The sequence below is a fragment of the Pinus tabuliformis genome, chromosome X (assembly GCF_031772625.1).
Source record: "Pinus tabuliformis cultivar Carrire ecotype Pingquan chromosome X, CPIR1, whole genome shotgun sequence".
Taxonomy (NCBI): Eukaryota; Viridiplantae; Streptophyta; class Pinopsida; order Pinales; family Pinaceae; genus Pinus; species Pinus tabuliformis.
In genome coordinates this window covers 622,660,879-622,680,363 of record NC_142308.1, presented here as the reverse complement: position 1 = coordinate 622,680,363, position 19,485 = coordinate 622,660,879, and the positions used below count along the sequence as shown (strand labels likewise).

The following is a 19,485-nucleotide window of genomic DNA, read 5'->3' as shown; positions in this document are numbered from 1 at the left end:
TCTGTATCTGCAAACCGAATCATGTGATAAATGGGCTTGGTGAAATCCAATACTTGCCTCACACTTGTCCAAAACTGACCATCAAGAACGGCCTCCTCTACCAGTTCAAAACCTTGCCTATCAACTGCATGTGTAGCCCTTTCCTTTAATCCCTGCCAATGTGGACTTGATACCATGCTAGACAATGACTCTCTTACCTTCAAAAGGCGCCTGAAGGTGAGGTAATAGCTACCAAATCTGGTCTTCGCAATCTTCAACAACTCCAATCTCGAGTGATTGTGGAAAAGGCCATGGGTATTGCTATGATTTGTAATAAATTTTATCATTTGTTTGCCTTTCTTGTACAAATCACCAATCCATTGGTATTGTGCATTTTTGTTCTTGACAACATCATGCATCAGAAGGTTCAATGTGTGAACCAAACATCCAGACCAAAATATGTTGGGGTATTTATCCTCAATAATTGCTCCCGCTGCCTTACAATTAGGAGCATTATCAGTGATGACTTGGATGACATTGTATGGCCCAATACAGTCAATTGTTTCAAGTAATGCTTCTGCAATGTTGATGCCAGTCCTGAACTTGTTTGAGTAATCATGTGCAGTTAGAAAGATGGCACCACTAACAGACACAGCAAGAACACTTGCCAATGGCTTGCCTTTTACATTCGTCCATCCATCAGATACAATGGACACCCCATGGGCAGTCCAAGAACTTGTCATTCTATTCAAAGAATGTGATATTTTTGCTTTTTCATGATCAAGTCCAACGGTTCTTGCCTTGTCATACCCAGGGCTCTTGTATCCTTTAGGGGCATCATTTATGGCAGAAACCATTTCGTGCCAATAAGGTGAGCGAAGAACATTGAATGGTATCCCACATGCATAGAGAAACCTGTAAACATTTGAATCCACATCATTCCTACACCCCTCATCAAGGAAATCTGATATGGTTCTACGCCTTAAACCTGATGACCCTGTGCCTCCATATCCACTGCCTTGGGAGGATGCTGAAGGAGTTCTTTGTGCTTGTGATTGTGAGCTTGGTTCAAAGAAACCCCTTGATTTTTTTGATTTGTATTGGGCTTCCTCCTCTTCCCTTATGTATTTGGCTCTATCCGTTGCTGACACCACTGGACAAGTTTTGATTCCTATTTGTTTGTCTCCATCCCATGGCCTTTTCCCACAGAGGTGTTTTCTGGCACGGGTGTATGAACCTGTGTAATCATTGTTGCAATGGGGGCAATGAAATTTAGTGGTTCCACCCCCTTTCCCTGCTTCAGGCCTGTTAACATATTTCCACAATGGGGTTTGGTCTTGTTTAGTTTTTTGAGAGTCATGTTCACCCTCCTCCAGCTCCTCCTCACTGGGGTTTTCATCAAATCCACTTTCTCCAGCTTCTTCATCCCCCTCTTCATTTTGGCCCCTCCGTTTCCTACTCTCCAGCACCATAATAACCATAAAAAGGACCGAGAAGAGGAAAATCCCAAGAAATATAGCCAGGTCCATGATGTTTGATATTTGTAGGTTTTGAATCTGCAAATTAATTTAATTTATTTAGATTAATTAATTTAATAATTTTAATCTATTAATTTAATTTAGATTCATGATTTTTTTACTAAATATAGTTAATAAACTAAATTAAACTACCTAAATTACTACCTAACTAAACTAAACTAACTAAATTACTAAGTTACTTACCTCTTTGCAGGCTTGCTCCTCGCTCCTCGGCACTTGCTCCTCGCTTCTCCTCGCTCCTTTGCTCTTGCTCTCCTTGCTCTTGCTCTCATTCAAGTGATAATGAAATGTTTGTTTGCCCCATTGGGCTTTTAGAACAATTTTATTTTTTTTTAAATTGGATTTTTTTTCGCGTCTGCAGCTTTTTTCCCACCCGGATCGCTCCCGGCGTCAGTCGATTCGCTCCAGGAGCGACGCCCCCGATGTCGCTCCCGAAATTGGCAGCGAGGGAAAAAAATTTTATCGGGAGCATGCTCCCGCCCGGAGCGCGGATTGGGAGCGAGAGCGAGGGGAGGGGGGAGCGCTCCCCCGCAACACTGGCAAAGAGTAAGATAGGGGTACTTCTCTCTCCCAGTGGCAGAGTCTTTGAAAGACTTGATTTTATGAAGGAAAGAGACCAAACGAAACAATGACCTTGAGGCAAAATGGGTGGATATTGAACTCTACCTGAATAATGGGTTGTGGAATTGTCCACTTATCACAAATGATGCGTCTGAAAAGTAGGGTCTCAACTCTCTCCAAGTTGGTCCAATCTATCTGCAATAAGCTCAATCCCTAGAATTCAGAGCCATAAAGAACTGTGGGTCTAATAGTCACCCTCCATGAAGTGAAGTTTGGACGAGATGTCCTAAAACTAACTCTAGAAACATTCTCTCAATGAGGGCCACGAAACCATATCCTTTACTAAGTTGAGGCAAAAGGGCATGTCGCATACCAAAATGAGGCCCCGTGCACTGTACTCCCATGTAGGTGTAAGTTGTAGTGATCTCAATCTTGACGCCCCAGTAGGAGATTTGTAAGTCTGTAAGAGATCTTTTTTATGCATTCAAGACCAGAGCCTTGGTTTTCCTACGTTAAATGTCAATTGTCGAAGGTCACAAAAGTTGGACAATGTGTGAATCTATCTCTGCAAGCACTCAAGGGTAGAAGCCAACAAGACCAAGTCATTGGCGAAAAGGAGCAAAATCAACACTCGATATAGAAGACAGACATCTACGTCATTGTTATGGTCATGTAGGAAAGACTCCAGCTCATCAATATATATCCTGAAAAGGGTCGGCGAGAGGGGGTATGCCCAACAACAAACCTCCATGATACAAAAATCATGCATGGTCAACACTAATTGACATTTATCACGATTATCCTTGCCGCAAAAGTACATGCATGGTCTTGCTTGTTAATGTATAATTTTATGCACTTGGCACGTTTAACATCACTCATTTTTAAATAATAAAGTGAAAAGTAGATGGGAATGTATCTTAAGTATGCAATGCTCTCATTGGGAAGCATCAATCAAATTAAAAAATTTAATTTTCCAAAAGGAGGATGCAAAATAGATATCAAGCAATGATTCCACTGGGAATTACTTCCTAGGTAGACCTTTTAAGAGTTGCATTCTAATCGTCAATCTCATTGGGAATTTCATTCAAGATGGCGCTTCAATGATCATAAATTCATATGAGCATGGAGGTAAACCCAATATAGGCATACGATCACCAAATCTACGGATAGAAACAAGAAATATGATGATGCAATTCCATACATCCATCTATTCTTTCATTTAGTGAATATAGAAAAGAATTTATACTAAAAGAGAAGTTTTGTATACATAACCTGTGAAAACTTGTAGGACTACCTCACTGCCAATGGTATGTATTAATTTTCCATGAGAAATGACAATGATGTTTTTGAAATCCATCCCAAAAATCAGTTTGCTTTACTTTTTATCTCAAGGAAAACCTGGTGGAGAAACCCAAGGGATGCTTCCCCATATTTGTGGATGGCATTCCTAGTAAACCTGTCAAAGTAGACTTGTTCACCTAAGCCAGGGGTATTCGAACTGAGCACCTATAGGCACGAGACTAGCCAAATGCCCAACAACATTGGAATCAACCTGTTAAGCTAACAGTTTGTTGTACTTGTGGAATAATATTGTAGTTTATATCAAATTATGCAGTTAGATTTTAGAAATTAAGCTTATTAATTATGAGCAAATTGTTGTGATTAATGTTATGGAATGTAGGATGTCTATGAAGAAGGACCAAATTGATGGCCGGAATAATGGTTGTCACTACTAATGTTCATATTGGTTCGTACACCTATTTAAGGGCCACCCATGTCGTTAATTAAGGGTGGTTATTTCATTTATTGCAAGTCATCTACTTTTAATGTGGTAGGCCAAACACCGAAAAAGAGTTGTGTGGTACAAGGAATTTGGTTGCCACTAAGAAGCAGGTCAAACCTTAAAAGTTAGTTTTACTTTTGTTTCTTTTTCTTTCGATAAATGTCCTTGAATCTTTGTTCAAGTTGTCATTTGAGAAATTAAAATTCATATTATCATTTGTGTGTGCATCAACTTTTCTGTGATGGCCAGTATAATATTTCACTTCTTCTTTAAAGTAACAAAAGGTGCAAGGAAAAAGGAAAATGTATAATTATAGATCAATAAAATGTAAGCTTACCCCTCCTCGCCCACCCTTTGCAACAAGTATCTGATCACCAGGATGAGCAAGGTCTGCAAAAAGTTTTCCCCCTCGCTTACGCTTCACTACAGTACCTAGAACCAATATAATTGTCTAAGATCAACAACAATAAAAAAATTCAGTAGAAAAAACAAATATAAATTAAATTTTTACATGTTTATGCGCCCGTGACTTTGCCAAAAAAGTTAAAGCAATTTAGCTGTGTGAGTGCCATATGTTATATGATTCTTACCTACAGGCACTGGAATTCGCAATGTTGGTGGTATAAATCCATCATGCAACATGGGGCTCAAAACGCCCATAGCATCAACATTCCCTCCACGCTTGGCATTATATCTTCTGATCTGGTGAAGCTCCAGCAAGGAATCTTTGTTCTCATCTGCATAAAGTACAACATCTCCTCCATGCCCACCCATGGGTAAAATCAAACTTCCATCAGGATCCCTTCTATATGAGCCTTTTCTTTTTTCTTTCTCTTTTTTCTTTCTCTGTGGACTTTTAACTTGCATTCTAGGCCTGGGCATACTGAGAACAGCACCATGCCCCCCATCTCCAGAGCGCACGGTAATGACAACATGATCAAAATATTTATGAGGCTCTCGTTCCAAGTTATGCAAAATAGGAGTAGATGAGTCTTTAACCTTGGTCAATATGCACTGTATCACATGACCTTGAATGCATGTCCCCACATCTTTGCCTGCCTTCATTCCACAAATAGATCACTAAAGCTCAAAACCTGTAACTTTATTACTTGGAGAGAAAAGTGTAGACAGAAACCTAAGAAATATTACATTTTTGAGTTATCACAAGAAAAGTTGTGTATATGTAATAATCAGTACCATAGTCAAGTCAAAGAGACCTCAATAAAATGAAAACACGTAAATCAAGTCTAATCTCAAAAATTGACGAGCCAATTGAAGACATAAAGGCAATACCTTCAGGATAACCAAATACCTACTTTAATTTTCATCCAAACTTATGGAGGATCTTATGGTAATGAAAATGCAGGAGGAAAATCTGTTGAAGGAAAGATTAACCTTTACCAATGAAGCATAATGTTTGGAAAAATTTAGATGAGAGAAATGAGTTTCTGCCTTAATATCCGATCAAATAAAGAAACAATACTAATAAAAAGCAGGCCCCAACAACCAGAATGACATGCCAGACTCATCAACAACTTCATGAAATATCATAGCCCATAGGAGACATATCAGATGGAAATCAATGTCCAGTTTTAGATGTGCCCCTTTTTATATATTTAACACGTGAACATGTCCTTGTAGCTTAACTTCTTTAGAATCAGGCAATCCTACCACTTGCAGTGTGTTCATATGTATAATCCTTACAGAAGCATATGTCATTACAATTTTGATGAGATAGTCATTTTTTGAAGAATATGTCTATTTTTGGAATAGTTCGACATTGGCAATTTTTAGCCATACTTTGTTGTTTAAGGATAATGGATTTTAAGCTAAACTATTCTGTCAATTGACTCAATTCTAATCAGTGTGTACTGTAAAGATTTATGTGTATAGTGGAGAAGTTTAAAATCATAGGTTCTCTAAATTGTGTGGCTACGTGTTATTGCTCATATCAAGAGGTACCAGAGCCCCGTTTTGGTCCCATCCTGATCTTCTTCAAATTCCAGCTCCGTCCAGGTCTGCATCAAGAATAATTTCCAAAAACATTTTTTTCTGGAGGTATCTCCTTTATAAGTTTTTTGCATTAATTTCCTCTTTTGTACAGTCTGACGTACATATTATTTTTTCATGTTGTTGCTTCACATAGTCCATACCATTGGTTATGTTTCAAGAAGTATGCATGGCCCTTGCTATAATTTTGTATAATACTGTACAACTGCTACTTACCACAACTTTCTACTGGCTACTACATTACCTATACAATTTGATCAATTTATTTCTTTTTAGGGAAAAAGGGTTTTCTATCCAGAAATTATTATTTTTCCAAATATTATAGAGCCTCACAGCATACTAGTGGAGATATGTGTTAAATATAATGGCAAAGTTACCAAAATTGCCCCACCATTGCATCACACTGGCACCCAATTGTGGGGGAATCAGGGAATTACCAGTTCAGATCAGATTCATATGGTTTTTGGCATTTTTTCATTGGAAACATTTCCTGACAGCAGATCTGTTTCTAGTGATGAAGGGACTTTTTTTATGTCAAGAATCCCCTTAGAGTTTAAACTTGTTGAATTTTGGTAGCTATGGTCGGTATTCAAGTCGGCCCTAAAAGGAAACCAAAAGAAAGAAATTATAAAATTTAATTTGCCTCCCAAAAGGTCAGGTCGGCCCCAAAGTACAGGTCAGCCCAGCACAAGGAGAAGTTGCACCACTAGACCACTATAAATACAAACTCGGCCTCCCTCATTTGGACATCAATTCGGAACACATAAAATCATCTGTTTTCTGTTCACACACGCAAAGGAGAGAAAGGAGAAGAAGAAAGAAGTTTGACCGTCGTTGTCCACAGTTTGACCAATATTCTGAGGCTGTTGACCGAGTTTCCTAAGGTCAGTTTGACCGAATTTCTGAGGCTGTTGACGGAGTTTCCTGAGGTCAGTTTGATTGAATTTCTATGACTATTGACCAAGTTTCCTGAGGTCAGTTGACCGAGACTTTCTGGGCCATTTGACCGCAGCCTTAACTGGGCAGTTTGACCGAATCTGGGCAGTGTTCACTGAAATTTTTCTGGGCAGAGTTCACTGAATTCTGGGCTGAATTCGGACCTATTTCTGTGGTCTGCTTGACCTAGTTTGACTTATGAATATCAGATTGTAACTCTGCTGAACTGAAGAATTTCTCCAAGAAAAGATTGCTGGGTTTTCTCCTGAGTTTGGGTTTCCCATGTGAAAATTTGTCCCTTTGTGTGCTTGGCTGTCTCTTTTTTATTCTACTGTCATTATTGCATTACTGTTGAGATTTTCTATGTATAATTGCTTAATGATGTATATGACATAAGTGAACTTGGTTAAAGAAATCATTGGAAGTAAGTATCATAATAAAAGATCAGATTTCTCCTAGAAAATCAACATTGTTTCAAAGCCTAAGTGAAAGAGCAGCCAAGTTTGAAGCCAGCTTGTTTCAAGTTACTCCCCCAGGGTTTGTTCTCTCACAGCTATTCAGAATCCAAACCTAATAAAGTTCTGGTTGAGATTGAAAGCCCTAGTCCGAACTCTGTTTAAAGCCCTCATCTGAGTCCTGTTGTAATTAAAAAAGAGGACCAAAGTCCTAGTCCAAGTTCTGTAGCCCTAGTTCAGGGCAGGAAACCTCAGACCAGCAAGATTGAAATCAGACCAGATAAGTTAAAGATGGTTTTGACTCTGTCTTAGGAAGAAAAGAAGCCGAGTTAATTGCCTAAGATCGGGCTGAAGTTCAAGGGAAGACTGTTTTGTATCCACTGAAGAAGGACAGCCGAATTTTGTTAAGAAAACCGACTCTGTTTTATGCCCTAGAAGAGCGCTGAAACCTCTATTCTGAGAATAAATCCCATGGACAAAAGCACAGGGGAGTACCGCAGCCAGCCTGAGGCTAGGCTGCAGACCTAAAAAGGGTCAAGATGTAACGACCCACAACAAATTATGGGCAGAAGAGGAGTATTAGCATGCATACAAGGCATGCATATGATAGCTACATATGCATGCATTGCATTAGTAAACTTACTAATTGGTTATAAAGGATGTCTAAAGAAAGGATAAACGAACTAATTATTAAAATACTAGATTAAATACCTAAACCATTAAGAAGGTAGATCTTGCCCTAAACTGTAATATCCTGTTTCCGGGATATCCCTCAAACCCAAGCAAACTCCAACCAAACATGTCCAAATGATATAGTGACCGGGAAACTCAAAGTGATAAAAATAACAGTAGTACAACATATAATAATGTGAACATGAAATATAAGCAGATACTCAAGAAATGCAGAGAGAAATGCTAAGCCATTTTATTACACTGAGTAATGGAATGAGTACAAGAGGTGATCAGAAAGATGGCACCTCGACTTGCACAAGGCAAGTGAAGAAATACACTCAGAATAGCAAAGGAATGGCCTCTCTCTAAACTACGTCCAAGCTGCTGGAGCACTGCCGTGCAGCGTGCTGCTGCTACTGCTGGAAATCAAATGAGGATTTGGGGCTGTTCCCCTCCTCAGAAAATGTTGAAACTCTGGAATCAGACTCTACTCAAGAAACCCAGAAAGCTTTTCTGAAATAGCCGACCCTCGAAAACCACCCCCTTGGGAATCCACGCTGTCCCTCAAGGCTCTGCGCTGCCACTGAATGGAATCCACCAAAACTCAGCCCGAAACTCTGCCAAAATCCTCCAATATGCAAGAGCTAATCCCTTGCTCAATCTCCCAGCTCTAATCCTCCACAAACCTCCAATCCAAAACTCCCACCAAAAGAACTGCGTCCCTCTCTCCCAAGACTGCGCAGTCCTCAAATGCTCAGCTCCTCCACAACGCCAAAGATCAATCCTACTGCAAAAGACTGTTGGAAACTACCTTGCCCGAGTAGGCACTCGAAGTCCCCCAGGGCTAAGGGTGAGATCTCCGAACAGAGACACTCAATGCACTAAACAATGTTGCAGACCAACTAAAAAACCAGCGTGCTCTAAGTCGAAGTGACTAGCTCAAATGCACATAATTGAATGACAAAATGAAGAAGCTCCCCTCTCCTTTATAGCGTTGGCCTCTCTCAATCCCAAGGCCCACCTCCTCCAACGCAGTCCTTTTCTTGCCACGTGTTCCTTTCCAGCTGCGCAGTCCCTCCAAGTGTCTACGTGGGCCCCATCTCTGCGTGGTCCTTTGGCCCCCTTGGCTCCCCTTTAAGTTACAACATTGTGCTACTAGGAAGTGACTTTATTCTAAAGGTGAGTTATGTCCCCCTTTTCCTCACCTTTTTATTTATAAATAACTATAGAAGGCAAAATTGAGCAAAATCGAATATTCCAATTAGCCATGGCTAATTAGGAATATTACAGTGTCCCCCGCAAAATGTTGCTTGTCCTCAAGCAACTGAAGTGATGGATGCCGCAAAATTTTCTCACTCTCCCAAGTGGCATCCTCATCCGGTAAATTCTTCCACCTCACCAAGAATTCCCGGACCGTCCTGCTCCGTAGCTGCCTCTCCCTGGTATCAATAATAGCCTCTGGTTGCAACACCAAATGCCCCTCATCATCCGTGGGCGGCAACTCATCTGTCACTGTCACATGTTGTCCCAATGCCTTCTTCAAGCATGATACATGAAAGACGTTATGAATCTTGTTGCCTTGGGGCAGCTCCAACTCATACGCAACCTGTCCAATCCTGCTTATCACCCTGTATGGCCCATAAAAGCGGGGCTTGAGTTTTTCAGCCCCCTTCTGCTTCAGTGACGACTGTCGGTATGGCTGTAACCGTAGGTAGACCAAGTCCTTTACCTCAAACTGTCTCTCCACTCGACCCCTGTCAGTATACAGCTTTTGCTGGTTCTGTGTTGTAGCCATATTATCCTTGAGAGCTCGGAGAATATCCTGACTCCCTTGGATCCAAATCTTGGCTCTCGGAGCATTGCTAGCACCAAACATCACGTCAGCAAAAGATAAGGGATGATATCCATACAAAGCATAGAATGGTGACATACCAATGGACATGTGATGTGTAGTGTTGTAGCAATACTCCCCCAGATGCAGCCACTTTAGCCATGCTCGCTGCTGCCCACAAACATAATTACGCAAGTAGCCCTCCAGCCACTTATTAACTATTTCTGTCTACCCATCCATCTGTGGGTGATAACTAGTACTCGGTGTCAACTCCGTCCCCACCAACCGGAAAAGCTCCTGCCAAAATCCGCCCATGAAACGGCTGTCCCTGTCACTGTTGATGGCCTTGGGAAGACCATGTAACCTAAAGATATCTCTGAAGAACAACTCGGCCACCTGTGCTGCTGTGTAGTGTGCAGATATGGCGAAAAAGTGTGAGTACTTCGTCAGTTGATCAACGACAACAAAGATGCAATCGTTGCCCTGTACCATGGGCAACCCTGTGATGAAGTCCATCGAAATACACTCCCATTTCCCCTCCGGAATGGGAAGAGGCTGCAATAATTCTGCGGGATGGCTCATCTCCCCCTTGTTCCTCTGGCAAACTTCGCACTCCCGGATATGCTAGAGTACGTCCTCCTTGAGGCCCTTCCATGAGAACCTCTCTCTAATGGCCTATAGGTTTTGGTAAAACCCTGATGGCCGGCCAAAGGTGAATCATGTGATGCCTGGAGTATCTTCTTCTTGAGCTGAGATCCCTCAGTCAAGAAGATCCGGTCCCTATAGTAAATGATCTCATCGATCACCCTGTACCTGTCATCCGCCACCTGCCCATCCAGAACCTCACATGCAAATCTGTCCTTGGAGTACTCTACTAAGAGTCGAGCCCTCCAGTCTGTGTCCAAGCTCATAAGAGATAACGTGGCTGGTCTACGTGAAAGGGCATCTGCTACCACGTTGTTCTTACCCTTGACATACTCAATGTCAAAGTCATATGCTTGGATCTTATTGATCCACTTCTGCTGCCTCTCCTGTAGCTGCTTCTGCTCCAAAGAGAACGTGAGGCTATTGTGATCAGTCCTCACCCTAAACCTGTTACCCACTAAATACTGCCGGAACTTGGCCAATGCATGCATGATGGCCAGCATCTCCTTGTCATATATAGAATACAACCTCTCGTGCGGAAGGAGCTTCCGGCTCTCAAAGGCTATAGGGTGACCTCCCTACATCAATACTGCGCCAATCCCCTCTCCCGACGCATCACACTCCAAAACAAATGGATGCGTAAAATCCGACAATGCAAGCACTGGGCAACTACTCATAACCTCCTTGAGCCTGTCAAAGGCTCGCTACGCTGTATCCGACCAACTGAATGCCCCCTTCCTTGTCAGATCTGTCAGGGGTGCAGCAAGCTGTGAGAAACTCTTGACGAACTTCCGGTAGTAAGTACAAATGCCAATGAATCCTCGAAGTTCTGTCACGATTCTCAGCTTCGGCCAATCTCTGATGGCCCTAATCTTCTCCTCGTGGACTCTCACTCCGTCCACCCCTATGATGTGTCCTAAGTACAACATCTCCATCAATGCAAACTCACACTTGGAGAGCTTGGCATAGAACTGCTACTCCTCCAATATGCGCAACACTGTCTCAATGTGCTGGAGATGCTCCTCCCAAGTCCTGTTGTAAATGAGTATATCATCAAAGAATACCAACACAAACTTCCTCAAGTGACTGCGAAAGATGTGATTCATGCAAGACTGGAATGTAGCTGGGGCATTGGTTAGCCCGAAAGGCATCATCAAAAACTCAAAGTGCCCATAGTGACACCTGAAGGCGGTCTTGGGAATGTATTGTTCCCTCACACGAATCCGATGGTACTCAGATCTCAAATCAATCTTTGAGAAGAACCGGGCTCCTCTCAACTCATCCATCAACTCATCAATCCTGGGTATGGGGTACCTGTTCTTCAGGGTCTTCTTGTTTAGGGCCCTGTAGTCAATGCACATCCTCAATGTGTCGTCCTTCTTCTTCACCAACACCACGGAAGAAGCAAAAGGACTCGTGCTCGGCCGAATGTGCCCAAGAGCTAGCAACTCCTAAATGGCCCGCTCAATCTCATCCCGATAGGCCTTGGGATGCCTATAGGGGGTAGTAATCACTTCCTGTATGCCCTGCTCAAGCTCAATGGTGTGCTCAAACCCCCGGTCCGGTGGCTGTCCTAGCGGAATCTCCCCAAATACTGTGGCATACCGGTCAAGGATGGACTGTATCTCTGGGTGCACTGTCTGCCCTGTAGTCCCTGCCTCTGATGCACGCAGCTCCACTGCCCACTCTACGTCTCCCTTCCAGAAGACTGCCTCCATCCGATGAGCCGAAACAGTCTGAGGCGGGTATGTGTGTTGTCCCCGTATCTTCTCATGCTTCCCTGTCTTCTCATCATCCCACTCCATCTCTAGGGTCTTCCAATCTGTCGTGACCTTCCCTAGAGTGATAAGCCACTGAACACCCAATATCATGTTGGTGTCCAGAATATCGACCATGAAAAAGTGGTCAGTCAGTGTGTAGGTGCCCATCGTCACTAATAACTCTGGAACATAACGAGCACACCATGGTCTGATCTCCTGGGACCAAAACTGAAAAGCCATCGAAGCTCTCTGTCTGTATACGTTTCTGCTCAACCATCTGTGCATCGATGAAGTTGTGGGTTGCCCCACTGTCAACCAAAACTGATACCCGCTGGCCATGTACTGTCCCCCGTACGCGCAGCGTCAAATACTTGGGGACTCCTCGCGATGCTACAAGGGCCCCTCCAGTAGGTGCAAAAGCTGCACCACCTGTTATTGGTGATGGAGGTGGCAAACGATCCTACACGGCATGACTACCTTCTGCCTCCACATCATCCTCCTCATCCTCTTCCCCGCTGCTCTCGAAGAAGACCTCAATAAAATGTGCTTTGCCAGCAACACATCTATGTCCCGGTGCCCACGGCTCCTGACAGGTAAAGCACAACCGCTTCTTCTTCAACTCCCTCCTAGCATCATCATCAATCTGTGCTCGTCCCGGATTCCCCTTTGGAGGCGGAATCCTCACATCCTTCCCCTTAAGCTGGAAAGCCTGTCTCTAGGGGTAAGGTGTCCGGGTCCTGGGTAAGGCATCCTGTAAGTCCCGGGTCCTGCTAATAGCATCCTGGAGTGTGGCTAGTCTAGTGGACCTGACTAGACCCCGAAGTGGCTCTACTAACCCCTCAACATACATGAAGATCCTCTGTGTCGTGGATAGATCGGGCACCATCACTGAAACCCTCAAGAAGTCTGCAATGTAGGTCTCTGGGTTTCCAGTGTGTTTAAGCCTTGTCAGCTCAACAAAACGTTGTTCCGGATCCCTCCGGTCGAACCTCTCTATCAGTCACCTGGTGAACTCGTTATATGTCGTCACTATGGAGAGTCTGAGTGTAACCAACCCATGGAGTCTGAGTGTAACCAACCCATGGAACCACCAATCCTGGGCCTCACCATCCAAATGTAATGTCGCCACCTTGATGGCCTCCGTCTCCGACATCTGGTTAAACTGGAAATAGATGTCCAGCTTCTCCACCCAAGACTTTGCCTAACTGTTTGATGAGCCATCAAACGTAGGCAAGTGAAATCTACTAGCTGTGTGGTAGGTGTCTCCATCATGATAATGTCGGTATCCTCTGTGATGGTCGCAGGGTCTACTATCCCGCTGGAGCTGAACAAAGTCTCTGAATGAGAGAGCATCCCTGAACTCCTGCCCATAGGCCTGGTACTCCGCAAAATAATCGCCCATATGACCGGGCTTTGCCTCCTGCTGTGCTCCGACCCTGGTATCTGCTCCTAGGAAAGTGGGCATGGTAGAGCGTATAGGGGCAAGTGAGGCCACCTGCTGAGTAGTATCACGCTGACTGGCACCCTTCTCTGGCAAATGGTGAGATGCACCCGATCCCTCTCCAACCTGGAAAACTCGTGGGCTCTCACACTGTTTAGCCTCCACTGCCATGAATCTCTGCCCCATCACCTCGATCTGCCTCAACAAATCCTGCACTGATTTGAGAAGCATGTCCGCAAATTTCTTCCCGTCATCATCTGCCATCGATTCCTCCTGCTCTGCGTCCACCACAGGCTCCTCCTGTTCTGTGTCCACCACCTGAACAGAGTCTCTCTCTCCTTAGGTGTTCTCCAACCTACGCCCAATGTCCCTGTATCTCCTACCTCTGTAACAGATGTTGGGCTTTTCCCCCGGTGTCATAGATTGCTAGCTCCACAGGCTGAGCCAGATCTATGCTCTGATACCACTGTAATATCCCGTTTCCGGGATATCCCTCAAACCCAAGCAAACTCCAACCAAACACGTCCAAATGATATAGTGACTGGGAAACTCAGTGATAAAAATAACAGTAGTACAACATATAATAATGTGAACATGAAATATAAGCAGATACTCAAGAAATGCAAAGAGAAATGCTAAGCCATTTTATTATACTGAGTAATGGAATGAGTACAGGAGGTGATCAGAAAGATGGCACCTCGACTTGCACAAGGCAAGTGAAGAAATACACTCAGAATAGCAAAGGAATGGCCTCTCTCTGAACAGAGTCTCCCTCTCCGTAGGTGTTCTCCAACCTACGCCCAGTGTCCCTGTATCTCTTACCTCTATAACAGATGTTGGGCTTTTCCCCCGGGGTCATAGATTGGTAGCTCCACAGGTTGAGCCAGATCTATGCTCTGATACCACTGTAATATCCAGTTTCCGGGATATCCCTCAAACCCAAGCAATCTCCAACCAAACACCTCCAAATGATATAGAGACCGAGAAACTCAAAGTGATAAAAATAACAGTAGTACAACATATAATAATGTGAACATGAAATATAAGCAGATACTCAAGAAATGCAGAGAGAAATGCTAAGCCATTTTATTATATTGAGTAATGGAATGAGTACAGGAGGTGATCAAAAAGATGGCACCTCGACTTGCACAAGGCAAGTGAAGAAATACACTCATAATAGCAAAGGAATGGCCTCTCTCTGAACTGCGTCCAAGCTGCTGGAGAATTGTCGTGCTACTGCTACTGCTGGAAATCAAATGAGGATTTGGGGTTGTTCCCCTCCTCAGAAAATGTTGAAACTCTGGAATCATACTCTACTCAAGAAATCCAGAAAAACCCAGAAAGCTTTTCTGAAATAACCGACCCTCGAAAATCACCCCCTTGGGGATCCACACTGTCCCTCAAGGCTCTGCGCTGCCACTGAATAGAATCCACCAAAACTCAGCCCGAAACTCTGCCAAAATCCTCCAATATGCAAGAGTTGATCCCTTGCTCAATCTCCCAGCTCTAATCCTCCACAAACCCCCAATCCGGAACTCCCACCAAAAGAACTGCGTCCCTCTCTCCCAAGACTACGCAGTCCTCAAATGCTCAGCTCCTCCACAACGCCAAATATCAATCCTACTACAAAAGACTGCTGGAAACTACCTTGCCCGAGTAGGCACTCGAAGTCCCTGGGGCTAAGGGTGAGATCTTCGAACAGAGACACTCAATGCACTAAACAGTGCTGCAGACCAGCTAAATAGCCAGCGTGCTAAGTCAAAGTGACTAGCTCAAATGCACATAATCGAATGACAAAATTAGGAGGCTCCCCTCTCCTTTATAGCGTTGGCCTCTTTCAATCCCAAGGCCCACCTCCTCCAACGCAGTCCCTTTATTGCCACGTGTTCCTTTCCATCTGCGTAGTCCTTCCAAGTGTCTGCGTGGGCCCCATCTCTGCGTGGTCCTTTGGCCCCCTTGGCTCCCCTTTAAGTCACAACGTTGTGCTACTAGGAAGTGACTTTATTCTAAAGGTGAGTTATGTCCCCCTTTTCCTCACTTTTTTATTTATAAATAACTATAGAAGGCAAAATTGAGCAAAATCGAATATTCCAATTAGCCATGGCTAATTAGGAATATTACATAAACATAACACACCCAAAACAAATAGTAAATATTATTATTATTATTATCATCATCATCTTAGAATAGAATAAATGCTTATAATTTTACTACTTAGTTGTTCTTATTATTAACTTAAATCAAATATAATATATAATATATATTCAAATAAAAAGGGAATGCTATATATGAAATATATTATACAGCTAAAAAGAAATTATAATATATTAAAAGGGACTATAATATATATGTAATACAATCAAGGGAATACAATATAAATAACTTGAAAGAGGAATATAAATCATAGAAGATCTGTCATAAAATTAAGGCGGTGACCTCCAACCACGAATCTACCATGTCAGAAGGTAGTCACCTCTTGAGAATTTCAGAAAACTTTAATGACAGGGCGGTGAAGTGATGGAGGGCAGTGGAGAGGTTGCCGGACAAGGAAGGAACCTCGAGAATATAAGGGGATGGATGAAGGACTTGAAGGGGGCAAGAGTTTTTGGTCTTTGATAGACAGAGAAGGAAATATCGAGAAAATCACATACATAGAAGAAGATTGAGCCTTAATTGTTCTTGGAGCTTTGGGCACGAGGACCAGAAGACCTCTAATTCAAATTCCTCTGGATCTGGGAACCAGATAGGTTGATCCCAGATAGGCTAGAAGGAAACGATCGGTTTGGGCAGTAGTAGCAGAAGCAACAACAAGCCATAAACGCCTTCAAACGGATTTCCAGGTATCTTATGCATTTAAAATTGTTAATTTCTGGATAGAATGAATTTCCGAGTAAATTTAAGTGTCTGGTAAAATTTTATATTTAGGAATTGTTTATGTAATTGATTGAGGGCATTAAATGAGAGGCCTCAGACTTTACAAAGCATAGGTCCGAAGTACCTCAGGGCTGAGGAAGGCCAACAAAACAGTGTTTGAAAAGGTAAAGCTTCAGCAAAGTTTGAGTTCAAGCAAAGAAACTTGGAGGTTGTTGATAAAAAAATTTGGACATTGGAATGCCATGTTCCCTCTTTGACAGAGACATCTTACTTTCATAAAGCATGCTATATTGGAGATTTGTAAATATGGCTCAACCTACAATATTTTGTCTTTGTTGGAAGGGTTGAAAATAACTCTAGAAATCAGAGTAGCAGGGCCAAGTTTAATCTTAGACAAGGGCTCTTGTTTAGGCCTGGTTGGGCAGCTTCAAGGACAAAGTTGAAATCTATTTAGAAAGAGACAGAATCAAGAGTGTTGCTCATGCATGTGTAAGAAGATGCCTTGTATATGTCGTTGAAGTTAAAAATTGTATTGAATGAGATATGTTGCTAGGGTTTTTCCAGATCAAATTGAAAGTTACTCCAAAGCCAGAGGGAGCTGAGGAGAAAGGCTCTCTCATATAAAGCAAGAAAATTCATAACTCTTATGCTAAAGATGACCCCTTCTTAGAAGAGTTAGTAGACTTAGGGTATGTAAACCTTAGTAAAATGTTTAAGGTTATGACTTATTAAAGCCCTATAGTTTGCGGGTAAAACCCTCGAGCTAGACAAAGAAACCCTAGCTCATGCAAGGAAGAAAAGGAAAGCAACATGTTGATGATGAGGACGAGGATGATGAGTTTGCAAATGGATTTCAATGATTTTTGCATGAAGGCAAGGACCAAGAGGGAGTTGACGATTCCCTACAATCCTTAGATGAAAAGATAAGTACTTTATATCTTTCTTCATTGATTATTGTTTATTTTTGAGTTAGAGTCTTGTTTTTGTATCTTTTGCTTCCCTTTAATCGTTTCTTCTATGAACTCCTAATGAGGTTTGCAAATACATCGTGAAGGTTGCCAAGGATCTCGCAACAAATGGAAGCATCAGGAAGAACAAAGCAAAGTTTGTGGCCAGAGGATTCTCCCAAGATCGAGTATAAACTCATCTAGAGCTATTTGTGCTCAAGAGGGAGAAACTGTACTAACATCTTAAACCATTCCAGATGACCAGAAGAGCTCCTAGTTCAGAGGGAGCAGGCAAGCCAACAAGTTTGAAGGATGCCATAATGGAGGAAATTGTGCTAAGACCTAAAGGGAAGTTAGTGGTGACTTCCAAGTGGATCTGCAAGACCAAGCATATGGTAGATGGCAGCATAGAGAAGTACAAAGTGAGATTCATGGCAAGAGGGTTCTCCCAGAAGGAGGGAGAGAACCATTAAGTGACATTTGCTCTAGTTGCCAGGTACACTTCTATTTGAATTACTATTTCTATTACTTCTGTTATGGATCGTGTTAGTGTCGGTCTTGAAGCCCTCCATCAGCGATCAAAGCTCTTTGCATTTGCATAGGTAGGTGTCTCATCAGTGTCAAGTTTTGCATCCTGTTAGGCATGCCATAACCCTGATGGAGGAGCTGGTCTATTTATACCCCTCTTGGCTTTGCTAGATCAGGTCATATCAGTCATTAAGCTCTTTCAAGCTTGTCTTGTTTTGTCATGAGGTCAAAGTCCAAGGTCTAGGGTTTTGGTCATTTATCTCTACAAGGTCATGTCTCTGAAAGTCCATGAGTGCTCAGCAAGCCAGAGGGAGGAATTGTAAACATGTTTCTTCGATATTTTTATCTTGTACAGTGAATTTTCACCTTGGATTTAAAAACTATGTTTTTAAAGCCAAGGTCATTTTTTTTAAATTTTTGTAAAAAGTGATGAAATTTCAAAAGACTGCAGCGGACATCATGAAAACCCTGGTCCCCTTGCCGAGATCCCTCAGATGATCTACCTGCAAAAAGAATCAAGAAAAAGCACTAAAAGAGTCGATTTCAGGGCAAAAGGAAGCCAAAAAGTCAGTTTTATAAAGTGTCAAAGATAAACTTTAGAAAGTGGATTTGAGCATTAAATTTTTTCAAATGGAGTTTATAAAAGTTCAATTTCCCTCCTATTAGTCTCATTGTGCATCCAAAGCATCGTTGAGAGAGAGTGAGCAAACATCAAGAGCATTGGGCGAAAATTGGTCAAGGTTCGAGCTCAAGACAGGCGCGCGACCCGTCAGAGGCCATCCAGCAGTTCAGTTTTTGAACGGGCGCGACCCGTCAAGCGCGCGCGACCCGTTGGGAGGGGCGCGCGACCCGTCAACCTGTTCTCTGCAATCTCCTTTCGAATTTGCTCAATCTTCCTCCAAGTCATCGAATTTGTTCAAGGTAGGCTCTCTACACATCATTTTGGTGGTTGGTTATGAATGTAAGCCCTCATGCTTGTGTTTTAACCTCAAATCATGCAAGTGAAAAGACACTATATGGCTGCATTGTTAATGTTTAAATGTGTTAGGGTTTGTGTTGTTTCAAGGTATTTCCCTTGGTAAATTGTTTCCCTCCTTCTCTTTTTACTCATATTTGCATTCATATCTATTTTCCCATACTATTTTATAAATAAAATACAAACCCTACCCCTCTCCCAAAGCATCAAAAAACTCAAACCCTAATCTTGCTGCACCATATGCATGTGTAAACACAAGAATTTGTTGGTGAATATGTAAAGAGTTTTGTAAATATGTTTCCCTATCTTTCCCTGTTAATGCATGTATTCATATTCCCATATGTTCACTGTTTATACATGTATTCCTATATGCAGTGATTTTGTAAATGATTCCCTATATCCTTGTTATGTACATGTATGCCTGTATATATGCAAATATTTGTTTGCAATGTATTCCCTAAATTCCCTGTTATTCATATATTCCCAATTCCTTGTGCAAGAGGTCCCTCCCCTAACATTTCCCTCATGTCATTGTCCCCTTGAAACAGC

At 42.5% G+C, this 19,485-nt stretch overlaps 1 protein-coding gene across 3 annotated transcripts in view; it reads right to left on the bottom strand.

Annotated features, from left to right (window-relative positions):
• The window catches only part of LOC149141551 (putative GTP-binding protein OBGC2), a 396,755-nt gene that overhangs the window by 336,736 nt on the left and 40,534 nt on the right, over positions 1–19,485 (bottom strand). The window contains exons 2-3 of one of the 3 annotated variants that reach the window (XM_089449015.1): positions 4,452–4,916; positions 4,199–4,293 (exon numbers count right to left, since the gene is read on the bottom strand). In XM_089449015.1, the coding sequence (XP_089305141.1) occupies positions 4,199–4,293; positions 4,452–4,916 (560 nt within the window). Of the gene's footprint in view, positions 1–4,198; positions 4,294–4,451; positions 4,997–19,485 lie in introns of all 3 variants that reach the window. The other 2 variants (XM_089449017.1, XM_089449016.1) reach the window with 2 other exon arrangements.